At 40.9% G+C, this 14,059-nt stretch overlaps 1 protein-coding gene across 1 annotated transcript; it reads right to left on the bottom strand.

The window, feature by feature from the left end:
* Positions 1-1,753: 1,753 nt before the first annotated feature.
* Positions 1,754-7,806, bottom strand: cbx7a (chromobox homolog 7a). Its single transcript, XM_042505198.1, has 6 exons — positions 7,498-7,806; positions 6,287-6,330; positions 6,051-6,116; positions 5,837-5,903; positions 3,401-3,716; positions 1,754-3,312 (listed from the first exon to the last, which is right to left on the bottom strand). The coding sequence occupies exons 1-6, from the start codon at positions 7,564-7,566 to the stop codon at positions 2,780-2,782; spliced, it is 1,095 nt and encodes a 364-aa protein (XP_042361132.1). The 5' UTR covers positions 7,567-7,806; the 3' UTR covers positions 1,754-2,779.
* Between the last annotated feature and the right edge of the window lie 6,253 nt (positions 7,807-14,059).

Raw genomic sequence — 14,059 nt, 5'->3', positions numbered from 1 at the left:
CAGTAATTTGTCTTTCCTGAGAACAACTCGCCCCCTAGTGCTCACACAAGGATTGTTCAGTATCAAGGCAGGCAGTAACAGTGAATGCCAACACATGTACAGTAGTGTAAAAGTGGCATGATATTGGCATCTTATATTTTATCAAAGTTTTATTTTAAAAGCTGTTTTTTTGTTTTGGGTTTTTTTTCAAGGTACTTGTGACTTTCACAGTTAAACTTAATGTCATAATAAACAGGAATGATTTTTTAATGTCACAGTATACCACGTCCTAGAAGTCATAAAGTATGTTGTCCAAACTCATGAAACATCATCATGATATAGTATGTTGTCCAATGTAATAAAAAAATGTCATGTATAGTCTTTAGTTGAAAATCGTGCAAAAATATCACAGTGAAATATGTCAAAATAATCCCCAAAAATCAAAAAACGTCAGTGTGGCATGTTGCCCAAAATCATGCAAAAACATCATAGAATATTTTGTCCAAAACCATAAAAAAGGTCATCGTATATAGTATGTCATCCAAAATCATCAAAAAAGTCATAGTATAGTTTTTCAGAATCAAACAAAAAATGTCATAATATAATTTGTCATCCAAATTCATGAAAAAAATGTCATAGTGTAGTATGTTACCCAAAATCATGTCTTAAAAAGGAAAAACTGAAATATCACATTGACATTTTTCTTGATCATCTTTGAGATGTTTCCCCACCTTGATTGGAGTCCACCTGTGGTAAATTCAATTGATTGGACCCGATTTGGAAAGGCACCCACCTGTCTTTATAAGGTCACACAACTGACAGTTCATATCAGAGAAAAAAAACAAGCCATGAGGTTGAAGAAACTGCCAAAAAAGTCATAGTTCAGTATGTCACCCAAAATCATGAAAAAAACATCATAGAATAGTATGTTGTCCAAAATCCTTAAAAAACATCATAGTATAGTATGTTGTTCAAAGTCCTTAAAAAACATCATAGTGTGGTATTTCATGGTGTAGTATGTCGTTGTCATGGTTTCGGTTTTTAGTGGACTTTGTTTTGGGGTTTTCTGTTTTCTTGTTTTCTTTGTTTCTCGTGTTCTGGCTCTTGTGTCATCTGTGGTTTTTCCTCCTGTCTCTTTGTTTCCCTGATTTGGTTCACCTGTCTTCTATCAGTCTCGTTCGTCCTCCCTCGTTGGAGTCTCTCCTGCACACCTGTTTCTGTTTAGGTCTCCCCAGTGTTCCCAGTCACACCTCCTCTCCTGTGCCCAGCTGTGTGTCGTTGTGTTGATTAGTGCCCTGCTGTTTATATGCTTGTGTGTTTGCTTTTGTTCTGTTAGTTTGTCTGTTCACCTCGCTGCGTTCATGTCTTCACCGCTCTGTTCACCTGTCGTGTTTCTGCTTGTCTTCACCCATAAACCCGCCTGTTTGTTTTAGTTTGATTTTGATTTGAATTCACTTTATTTTTGTTTATCTGTTTGTGTTTTTGATTACTCATCATCAGCATCAAATGCTCGCTTTTGTTTGCACACCGGTCTGCTTTTTTTGTGTTCTGCTTTTGGGTCCTCATCCTGCCTCACACCTGATAGTCGTCCGAAATCATGAGAAAACTATCATAGTCAAGTAAATCACCCAAAATCATGAAGAAACATCATAGTATAAAATGCCATAAAAATGTATGCCCAAAAATGTGTTTTTCTTCAACGAAATGATGTTTCCTGATATTTGATGTGCATTAAAAGCAGTAATCCTACATAATAAAAGCTTCAGGAAACATATTATTTTAGTACATATTTATTGGAAATGCAGTCAAAATAAAAATCCATTTCTAGAGAGAAGACATGTTTGACGGCTCATCGTTGTCAGAGAAAGACACATAGAAGTGACATAAGTTAGTTTAGCTTATACAAGTGACATGCAATAAATAATAGCTCACTACAGTCTGACCTACAACGTACATTTGCTTCCATTTGTACACAACAGAACAGCGGCGGTGTAAACTGATATCTCCTCTTTTGAAATGCACAAAGGCTAGTGAAGAGAGTGGACTATCAATTGGTAATACAAAAATAGAACCAGGTAGCATTTCATACTTGAAAAGTAAGAGGACAGACAGACAGCAAACACAACGTCTTTTTGTGCATCCAGCCTTCTTGAAATGCAGAACTTCATCTAAGCGGCAGGCGTTAATTCTTTGTCTTTGTTTTTTTTTTTCTTTTCTTTTCTTTTGTGACAGAAATAAACCTCTTCAACAAACCACAGGACAGTGCTTTGTGCATGTGTGGCACAGACTGACGGGGCATGCAGTAATGTCTGTGCAAATACTGAAAAAAGAGCAATTTACAAAACATTATTTGTAAAAAGAGGAGCGATTGAAACAGGCCCGGAGATCAGATCTGAGTGTGTGATCTGGCTGGAAAGCACTGAGGACGACTGGAAAAAGTAGCTGCATGGAAGTAGTAATGTGGACTGTTAGTTTGCTGTCTCAGCATCTGTCTCAGGCTCTCGGTAAACCCAGTGACCCCGGGAATGAAGCCTGCCATCCGCTCAGTCCTCTGGATTGCAAATGAGGACATTTTTGGAACCTCGGGTTTCCTATCGCGCCTAATAAATGAGCCACAATGATAAAATTACCACTCATTTTTTATTTAAAGGCAACAATGTCTTCCTTTAACTCAGTAGGAAATGAGTGTAGCTTTGTAAACATGTGGAGTTACATAACATACACAACTATTTACATGTACAAAATGAGTGGCAAGTCTAATTATGGTTATTTCGAGCTCTCTTTCTCTCTTTCTCGTCATTCAATAGCCCTTAAAGAAGCCTTCGGCCACCTCTGCCTCCTTAAAAGTCACCGTCAGAGAGTTGATAGTCACGTCTGTAAAAATCACCTTCCCGGGGTGTCCTTCCGTGGCCGGGGCGGTCTGACTCCCCGGTGTTGTCGTGCTCTGATTGTCGTCACTCACTTCTTCTTCCTCCTTCCTCACCTCAGTGGCGGAGCAGGGGGCCACCGTCTCGCTGCTCCTCTGAGCGCTCACGATCACCGAGGTCGTGTTGTTGCGCTGGCAGACGCTGCTCTCTAACGTGGGACACTCCAACTCCACGGCCTCCTCACCTCCGTCCCAATCTGACCTTTCGGAAACGGCGTCTTCCGGTACGGCTTCAGTGACCGGAGCAATGTCTTTTGATTGGTCACACGCAAACGTTTGGTTCTGTCCTTCTTCGGGTATCCATGTGTCTGCAGCTACCGCTGTCAGGTCGGTGTCCACCTTCTCCTCCACCTCCATCTCTAAGTCCTGACGCTCCAGCTGGGGTGGAGAGCTGCACTCCGACGGACCTGAAAGAAAGACAAACTTGATTTTTTTTAAGGCCAAAAGTCACAGCAAAGCTGCTGAATTTCTAACCGATTAACTTGACAAACCAACCATATAAACTGTCTTCACGTCTCTCCTCGGTGGTGCACTCAGACTCCTGCTTCTCTTCTTCGCTGGTGCCGCCCCAGTCCTCCTCGATGGGCTCCTCCCTTTTCCTCAGTGGACGGATGGGTTTGTTCGAGGGTCTCTGCGGACCCCGCTTGGACACCCTCTGCTTGCTCTTCCTCCTGGCGAGGCGGCGGTACAGGCTGCCCCGCTCGCCCTGGTCCACATCCGTGCTCATGGAGCGGGTGAGGGAGAGACGCAGTCGAGGCGGGGGCTTCTCCGAGACCTTGTGGGCGCTGCGGAGATCCATGGCGAAGATGTTCTGGGGCGGAGCAAAGTTGAAAAGTTAACACATGAATTGTTAGTGTTCAGTTTGAGGCAACAGCTACACTGTGATAAGTTAAGTTACAACTTTATCGATCCCCATAAATGTGTTTTTTGCAGCAGCACAAGGACAATAATAAAGTATAGAAAGTAACAGAAGTAAATAATAAGAAGGACATAAATAATATAAGAATAGACCTCGAAATACCGCCACGTGATTGTACACGCACGAATCAAGCTTACATCCGCGTCTGTGAAAACATGGATGCTTCACACATCTTTTCCTCGAAAGCACAGAAGATCTCTACAGTCGGTACAGTTTAAGGGTGGACACCCGAGATTGGTGTCACCAATTCAGTATCTGACCAAATGTGTCCCCTTCTGTTCCCGAGTCATGAAAAATGGACGGAAAAGTGCTTTTGCAGAACATTATGACTGCACAGTTGACCTTTCACCACTTTGATATAAAATGTCAAAACTTCACAATTATATCCTGTTACACATTTGTGTGAAATCTGAGCCCATGAATTTTCAAGTTATGGCAGAAAAAAAAAAGTTTTATGATATCACCGTGACCTTGACCTTTGACCTTAAACTACCAGATTCTTATCAATTAATTCATGAGTCCAAGTGGATGTTAGTGCTAAATTTGAAGAAATTCCCATAAGGCCATCTTCAGATATCACTTTTCACAAGAATGAGATGAATGCAAGGTCACGGTGACCTCGACCTTTGACCACCAAAATCTAATCAAGTCATCCTTGAGTCTACTCAAGCATTTATGCCAAATTTGAAGAAATTCCCTTAAGGTGTTCTTGAGATACTTGGGCCACACAGATGCACGGACAAACTGAAAACTGCTTCCAGCCGCAGCAACCACCGACACGGAAGCACGATCAAAGGGGAAACTGCCAATCTGCTGAATAAGTGTTTGCTGGACAAAGGAAATTATATGACATTTAAAGGTCTAGGGAGTAGGATTTATTGGCATCTAGTGTTGGCACTGCAGATTGCAACCAACCAGTTCTGCAGAAATTTGTTAATAAATCATCAGAGTAAAAACTGAATATCCCAAAACACATCAACGAACCCACTTTCTCACTAGTCCACAAAATCTGTATTAATCCAATGTTAAAAAATGTCTGCAACTATTTACTCCTATTTGGGTTTTCATTTATTTTATTATTTTTTAGAATTATATTTTGCCATTTGTGCTTTACTTGATTGATATGAGAGAGAAAATGTTATATTATTTGATTTATTAGCTTTTTGCCCCTTACTACAAAACACAGCATGTCTATTAGTTGCTTTGCATTCATGTCTCTTAGTGCCGAAACATGCAACATCTCTGCCTCTGCTACAAGGAGAGCACCCCAACCAGTAAAAACAGTTGTATAATTTCCTCTGAGGATCTGGAGGGAGATTTGTAAGAAAAATAACTCAGATTAATGTTGGCGTTTGAATACAGGTGTTCCAGCACAGACAGTATGAGGAAAATTGAGTGTTTTTGGCCATTAAAGCATGTAAATGCTCCGTACTTGAGATTAAAAGTCAGGATGTCGATGTTGGTTTAAATACACCCCACTTAAAGCACACCTGTCTGAGGATTTATTTTAAAATGTTCCTAACTAGGAGTGACAGATTATTGGCCTGGCCGAATATTAGGGCCGATATTTGGCATTTTGCTGATTATCTGTATCGGCATTTTACTTAAATAATTGCAGATAAAAATTATGAATTAAAAAAGTGCAAAGAAAGTGTCAACATTGGAGGAACTTTTACTTTGTAAAACCCCAGGGAGCTATTTTTATTCATTATTTTTCTATTCAAAGTTTCACTGAACTTTATGAAACAAAGTTGCTGGGAATTTGCAACATTTTCTCTTAAATTATTACAAAGATTATCATTTTTATTGTTAATGCATATTGGTACCAAATATCTGTCTCATGAACAATTAATAATCTCTATCGGCCCTGAAAAAAACCCTATTCCTAACCAACAACAGTCTCCTGGTTTAAGGTGAAAACTGACTTCAAATAAAAATAAAAACCCTCACTGAGCCGTCAGCATTAGTGGTAAAAGGTATTTAGAGACAAGAACAAAGATAAGTGTCGCTACCCGCAGAACGAGCCTCCTGGGTCTGAGACCTTTCCTGCGATAGGCCAGAGCTCTGATCTTCTCCTGACTGGGAGAGAAAAAGAAAGAGAAAGAAACAGAAGCGAGGGGCGGGAGAGACAAAGTGACAAAGAGAAACAGATTGTGAGCGAGAGAACAAAACAGAAAAAAAGTGCTTTGCAAGCATAAAAATGCGAAACTCTCCAAGATTACTCACTGCTCTTCGTAGGCCAGGACCAGGCGCGGGTCCAAAATATTGTCCTCTGGTTCCCAAGTACTGTACCTGCAGACAAACACAGTCAAATAAATAAATCTATCTATCTATCTATCTATCTATCTATCTAGCTATCTTTACGAGGCGTGGTGCTCAGGTATCAAGACGCATTTCGAAAAGGTTACTGGGTTTACAATGATGGGATGAGGTCACTGGCTGATGACTCAAGTCTTACTCACTTGGGGGACCATCCTTGCCATTTGAGCAGATACTCCACATTTCCCTGAGGAGAGACAGACAGAGACGATTAGAGGAGATGCAGCGGAGACCACAATTTAAAAAACTGATCCATGTGATGCAGAAACAAGCTGCTGCTGTGTGTGAGAGAAAGAAACCCAAAGATGACTGTCGCTTTAAAGTGTGGAGTGAGGAGGGGGGAGGAAGAGGAGGAGGGAGGGTCATGGACATTTTTCTCCCTTTCAAATGATGTTTTTCTGAGGGATGACGTCAATGACAGCGGGGCTGGGCGGCCTCCAAACAGCAGCTTTTCTCTCTCCCTCTCCCTCCCTCCCTCCCTCCCTCTCTCGCATCGCGGTGACGTGACCGCGCATGCAGCCAGTTTCCACAACGCACGGGATCTATCTAGAACATTACACCGGTGGCTGTGATAGGTGGGGCCACAGGAACATGTAAACAACGTGGGGTTGCGCAACGTTCAAGCAAGCGAGCCTGGAAGAATGATCACAGTCATCCGGAGACGAGAAAAATAACTGTGCGCTCTAAGGATGACGAGCGCGTGTTCAGGAAAGCTGTTTATTTACGAGCATAGAGGTCGCATCTATAGTTGCAACATTTCATTTTGTGATTAGAAACTTTAAAATAGCGCCTTATCGTTGCGTAAACGTGATGTCGCACTGCACTTTTAATTTATTTTGCACTGCACATGCTGCGCAAAAATGTGCCGCGCATTCCCAACTGTGATTATAATCCACATCTATCCTGCTTGAAATTAATGGGTCACCATAACGCAGCATTCAGTGACATTACGCAGCAGTTTCACACCGATACCCCGCCGCTCTCTTCTGGCGTAACGCAAATCAACTGCGCAGCTCCCCGCACACCGGCTGGATTACCCGTTTTCAGGATACACACCCCCTTTTCCATCTTACTACAGCTGCGTAGGCTCCCTCAAAACACGTTCATGCTGCAGCATCTCTGCACAGGAAGGTTACAGGATGCGACCCCCCGCAGCTGCGAGTCAATGTTAAACTTTGGCGCAGTAAATCAAAAGAGTAATGTGAACATCTCTTTTGCGTAAACTATAGGGAAAGTGCGTAGCCTAGTTTTGTTGTGCACGAGGACAGCGGATGGTACACTGAACATACTGTTCCAACATGGGAAAATAAGTTATGCAAGTTACATTAAGTGCATAACAAGTCGCACTTCTTACCTTTCTCACTCTCTTCTTAGTTATTGACTCAACAGCAAACACTTGATCTCCTATTGATGACAGCTCCATCGCCGCGCGCTGCTCCGCACGCTCCAAACAACAAGCAAAACTGGGTCTCTTCTGTTATCGTCGAAATGAAAATAGTTTTAAAAAGGGACAGAAAATAAAATCTCAGAGTGTCCCTGCAGCTGTTATGTCTCGGTGTGAGGACTCGCTGTGAGCGCTGAGTCTCCGCTGCTCCCCTCACTAAAAACTCCAGCTACCTGCCTCCCTCACTTTTTATTAAAATCTGCGACACATCAACACAGGACAGCGCTGCTTTAAGTCGGGCGCGCCGCCTTTCCATTGCGTAGGGCCGAGCCCCCAGTGTGCGTGCCCGCGCCCGCAAGGACGCGCACGCAAATTGGAGCAGAGTGCAGGAGAGGGACAGAGGAGGAGGGGGAGGGTCAAAGCGACAAGGTTATGTGAAACTAAAGTTAGGGGAGGGAGTGGGAGCACAGAATGAGAGATTTCACAACATTTCTAAAGAAAAATATTTCCTGTAAAGGTTTATCGGCAGGATTTTCCTCAAAAAACAATTTATAGATTCCAACAAAGTCATTAATTATGACCAACTAGAAGTGTGCGTGATTGTGTTTTTATCTGCAGACTCTGCCCACTGCTCGTATTTTCTAATTTTCCTCCTTTTTTGTAATGTTTCTGGGCAAAGTGCTTCAATGAGGTCGCCACTTTAGGTCAAGTTTACTGTGCTATACATTAAAAAGTACAGTATTCATTAATGCAATGAAATGCATTATGCCCTTGCTCTCTCTCAGTCCTTAAAACCTACAAATAATACAATAAATAAACATATATAATGACTTTCCAGTACTCTATTTGCACTGGAAAGTTGGACTTTCTGAGTTCCCAGTTGGAAATTTAAACTGGAATGTTCCCTGAAGTCAGATTTCTGACCCGTAATGTTGGAGAAATCTCAACTTGGACCTCAAAATCCAACATAGATGCTCTGTAGCAACGCGTCCACAGATAGACGTTGGACAGGACTGTATGTATGACTGTATCAATGAGACTCAAATAAGACAAAAGTGCTAATTAATCGTATATCACTGCAGCTTTTACAACTGTTGATGTTCAGTGTTTGTGCAAAATGCAGCATAATGTGTTTACTAAAAATGACTAATCTGGATAAAGCTGGTATTCCTAACAACATCTTGGTTTTCTGACTTGTTTAAGTGGAATGTGGTCAAATTGGGTTTGACAGGTCTGACCTCAGACTTCCGAGGTAAATGGAGCAGATTTCCCAGACAGCAAAAACGCATATTCCCCAAAATGTCAAACTGTTCCTTTAAGATATTAACAAACAACAACTTGACAATACACTCATAGCCATAAAAATAGGACCACTATGATTAAAATAAGGTTTTTCTGCTCTGTCACACATGTAATACAGTGAATTAAAAGAGTTTTTGCAGTTAAAACACCGAACTCCAGGCGGAAGATGCAACAGAGTGTGAGCTGGTGTATTTTTATGTAACAGTAGTAAAGGCAGAAAAGATCAGAATCTGCGATGGAAATGAAAGCCTTGCTTCACTCACTGGAGGAGATGTTCACCCCTCCAGCCGTGTTTGATCCAAATATGGAACTAAACAGCTAAACACAGAGTGAAAGTCTTAATTTTTGCTTTCCGAATGCTCAGCAACATCTCTGCAGAGAGGAAACAAAGCGGAGTAAAACTCAGAGGAAGATCTCAGTGATGATAATGACCGCTGATATGTTGCAGCAGACATTTATTATATTATCATCACAGAGGCCTGACTCTTGTGCAGTGGTGAGGTCATAGCCTCTGATCACACACACACACACACACACACACACACACACACACACACACACACACAAACATTTAACTAACTTCATACCTGAGCGTGCACCCGTCCAGCCCCCAGGTGAGGACAGCTCATACAGGTAAAGTGAGTGCTGTGGAAAAAAGGCCCAGAGCCAGTTTCCTATTATCTGTCATTGAGACCGGCGTGGATCAGTTTACAGTAAAACTCTCTGTAACTACACACACACACACACACACACACACACGGTCCACAGTCTCTCTGCACCTGGAACACTTGCATCACTTACGGGCATTGGGTGTCATGGCAACTGTTTCTACGGCGACTGCTGAAAAGCTGGATGATGATGATGATGAGACAGCAGGAAGAGTTGATGAACAGCTCAGGGCTGAAGAGCGAGCCAACTCTACCGACCCAACTGTGACCTTTGACCCCCCCCCCCCAATTCTGAGATTATGTAACAGCCCAACCAGAAAATCCAAAAATAAACTGATGATATTCTTATAGTGAGATAAAGCATAATATCTGAGGTATTCAGCAGGGTATAATCATTTTATTATGTCGGCAGCTGCAATCAGGACAATTTATTTGGCCTTTTCTGTTCATTTCTGTTCCGGAGCGTCATTTATCCCGAATCTCAGTCACACAGAGTAACCGGACGCGTCCCAACGTATTTCTTTCAGCATATAGTTTGGGTCAGTGGTCAGCTAGATTATTTTTTGTTTACGGCCTAGCGATAGTGGTGTCGGCAGCCCAAGTCGGGCCATTCTGAGGCGTCTTTCATCTAAACAGAGTAAGGCAACTAATTTCTTCGAGTATGGGCTGAAGCTTTGGCTACTTGGGGATTATGGGCTTTAAAATGAGAAAAAACTGGAAATCGACCTTGCAAAAGTCTAAAATCCAAAAATGATCATTTTAGGAATGTCTTATCATTAGACTACCAAGAAAACCAGAAATATTAAAGACACACTCTAGTGGTTCAGTTGGTCACCTCTGGAAAGTGATTTGACTCGTAGAGACAGATAACATAAATTGATGCAGCAGAGGCCAAGATGTCCTTAATTTTAACTGCCGGAATGAGTCATTTTCCAAAAGCTATAAATCCTAAATTTCCCATAAGAGAGCTAGATAGTATATTTGATTAGATCGTCCCTACAGCAATTTTGAAACTCACATCTTTTAAACTTCAAGCCTGGTTTCACTCTCAGGGAGTCGCCTGCTTGGTCAGTGGCCCTTAGCGTCAGATAGAGACGCAGGATGCACCCTTTAGTGTCTGTTTGAGACCGTCAGAGCAACAGACACAGTTAAAAGAGAGAAAGTCTGATTGGAGCGGATATGAGGAGTCCAACAAACACAGGTCTTTAGGATAGGATGGGACAGGATAGGAAACAGGTCTTCCACCATAGATATACAACACAAACAACATTTGTAGCATGTAAATAAAAACTATCTGTATCTCTTTGCTCAGTGAAATAATGAACATCGGCTCAAAGTCGTAATAGTTAACAGGTGCAGAGCGTAATTGTGTGAACCACCACAGCCAATAGCATCAACTTGTTGTGAGCATTGATTTTGCGTGGAGACACACAAAAATAGGACTTTTTCAAATTCCTGATATACCACCTCATGGAAGTATGGAAGTGTAAACAATTTTTTTTTTGCAATAAGTTTTTTCTAAACTGATGTGTTTCAATTAGGCGTATTTTATATTTGCACCTTCAATTTACGCAAATTGAAGGTTTATGGAAAACCTCCTCCTGATACACATTCAATAACATTCACATGAATTATATTATGACTATATATTAATTAGTCTCATGAATTAGCCTTAATTGTGATCACCAGAGAGCAAGAACAAGTTGCGACCAATGCTGGACCATTGATCACCATCACCATCATGACCCTGATGACATCACCAGGGTTATTATTTCAGTTTTTTAAAAATTTTTTATTGAGCTTTCCTAAAAAGCGCAGAAGACTTTGCACAGATTATTTCACAAGCTGTCTTCATTTAGGGTAAACTGGACTTGTGTAAATTTGGTGGAGTGCACCTTTAAGTTGTTGCTGTGACATTGTTTTAATATTCTCAGAGGAGTTTTAGGACTCCTGCTGCGAGTCATTGGAGAGTTTAATGTGCACAGTGATGTATTGAAATCTTTGAATCTGTTAATGGGAGCTGCAGTGATTTTTGCACATTGATCCTGCAGGATGATGATCTTACAGCTCCTGTAAAGTCTCAATGCGCTTAATGGTGTATTTTTCCATTATGGTGCTCCTATAGCGCGCCTACCGGGAGCAGCGTTACGGCATCACTTTAAAAAATGTAATACGGGAAGAAAACGGCGCTTTTCCCGTAAGGAGGAGGTTATCGCAGCAATTCAGAAAAGATCCACGGCGATCACATGACTCGTTATCTGCCCGGATACTCGTGCAGCGGAGTTGGGAGCAAAAAAAAAACAACAACCCGGCAGGACGGATCACTCACACCCACGTTATGACTCACGCATGACTCACCAAACGTGACGGTAAGAAGATCAGCGCCACTTCTCTGGAATAACAACAGAGGAAAAAAACAGAAGGGTAACTTACAGCCGTGTACCGGGAAGCCATGCGTTTCTGATTTACTTCCCTTTGTCCTCAGCCTCTGCACCCCCGGGGCTCCCGCTGCATTTGTTTCGGCTGTTTCAGAGGCAGCACTTCTGGGAAAATCAAACAGTGAAACATGAAGCTGCGCAAAGTTTGACAAAAAGCGTCTTATCAGAGAAAATTAGGATCAGTGGGCATTTTTCTGCAGAATTTCATGCAAATTTTAAACTGGATCCTATTTCCCCATTTTTTCTTTGTATTTCCTGATGTTTAAACTGAATTTTAAGTTAAGTGCCTGGTCTAAATGTAAGAACCCCCCCCCCCCAAAAAAAAAAATTGAGCACAACGTAATCTATAACTTACTTGACAATAACTAAATCGTATTTCATTTTTTGCAGTTTGGGCCATCCACTGTGAACATTATCCTACAAAACATGACAACAACTCGCTAAATATAAGTTCACATATAAAAAATAAATCTTAAGGACATGTGCCTGATTGTTACATCTGCATGTTCATTGGGTAAATCAGCAGTAGCAAACAATTTAAAAAAGTCATCAGAATATTCATTAATATGAAATTGTAAGTTTAAGTGACTAGTATTTCTGGTGCAGACTTTGAGTAGCAATCTTTAATAAACTAATTGTGCACATTTTTAGGTCCAATATTGTGAGACTGCTGCAGCTAGAAGCAATAAAACAGGCTGCAATGTAACCACTTGGAGCAGGTGCACCCTGTTAATTCCTGTCTAAAAGTGCGTCTTTTTGCCCTTGACAAGCTCAGATTTCTACATTATGGGATGGACCCTGCAGAAAATTAAACATTTTTCACACCTTTTGCTTGTTGCGGTTTATTTTGTGTCCAAGTCTCACTAACCAGAAACCTCACAAGGTGACTTATTGTTGTACTTTGCCTTTAAATTGAATTTCCTCTTAAAATGTTTGTTGTATGTTTACTGTGTACCAAAGACCAAAACAGATTCCTTTTCAGTAAAAACCTACTTAGTAACTTAGTACTGTTTTGCAACAAGAAAACGGTGAAAACAGTGAGTGGATTTTGTGTTGGAGGACAGAAAGCATGTCTTATTCTTATCAAAGTTTTTCAATAACATAGTGATTATTTAGCTGATTTCGACACTGTGAAAAGGTCTGCAAGATTTCAGAGCGAGGCTTTTCCTTTACTGAGACTTGGACACAAAACAGAACGGAACAAGTGAAAGGTACGGAAAACCATTTAATTCCCCTGTAGGCATCATTTCCACAATGTTGTAAAAACACTTTTAATAATCTGATTTTTTCATCCACTTAAAGTAAATGTACTTTGACAGGGTGCACATGCCCTGAGTGACAGCGGTTTGGCAGCTACCGGCTGCAGCCCCCCACGCTCAATACAGGACCAATTTTAAAAATTGTTGTCTGTATTAGTCACTCACACAAAATAAATATGATCCAGGTTGAAAAGTTCCGGCATTCCCCTTTAACATTCAACATTTGGGATCATTTACGCCCACACAGTTTGCATGTCTGCAGGAAAAACACTCGGGACCGGAGGTGGAAAGTTTTGAGGTTTTCACATTTATGCTAATTTACACTTAAGCTGCTCTACAACACGTTTTCTTCCACTGCGCTTACTTGATAGCTTTGGTCACTTTTCCAGATTACAATTTTGTATAAAATATCTGATTATCATATAAAATGTTATAAACGACAACAATTAAACAATTAAATACACATTTAATAACTCACACAAGGTCGATTTTTCTGCATAAAAAGTACTTCTACTAATGCTTTTTAAAAAAAACTTTTCTTGAGTACAATTATGAACGTGTTATGGCAAGTAAGTAATATATATAAATATTCAGGATCTTCCTCCACTGGCCAGAACAGTATATGCACTATTTTTAATCCATTTAGCACAAACTAAACTCTTTCATCAAAGCTGTAGTGCAGATAACAGTTAATTTAATCTGAATAAATTTAGAAAAATAAATCAGGAGTGAATATTTTATCTCATATAATAATTATGTTGATTATATGCAGAATCAAGAAGTTTTGCTGGATCAAAGTTAAAGACTAAAGATTAAGTAAAAATCTGTGGAACCAAGAGGAAAATAGACTCAAAACCAACATTTG

Source organism: Plectropomus leopardus, chromosome 17 (assembly GCF_008729295.1).
Source record: "Plectropomus leopardus isolate mb chromosome 17, YSFRI_Pleo_2.0, whole genome shotgun sequence".
NCBI lineage: Eukaryota > Metazoa > Chordata > Actinopteri > Perciformes > Serranidae > Plectropomus > Plectropomus leopardus.
The sequence above is the reverse complement of the archived record's forward strand: the minus strand, read 5'-3'. Positions and strand labels throughout refer to the sequence as shown.

What these genes read in the sequence shown, in the direction of transcription:
- cbx7a (XM_042505198.1), bottom strand. Translation starts at nt 7,566, where the DNA reads ATGGAGCTGTCATCAATAGGAGATCAAGTGTTTGCTGTTGAGTCAATA. An exon ending in CTAAGAAGAGAGTGAGAAAG is followed by an intron (nt 6,331 to 7,497) that starts GTAAGAAGTGCG and finishes GTCTCTCCTCAG; the next exon opens with GGAAATGTGGAGTATCTGCT. An exon ending in ACGTGAAGACAGTTTATATG is followed by an intron (nt 3,313 to 3,400) that starts GTTGGTTTGTCA and finishes TCTTTCTTTCAG; the next exon opens with GTCCGTCGGAGTGCAGCTCT.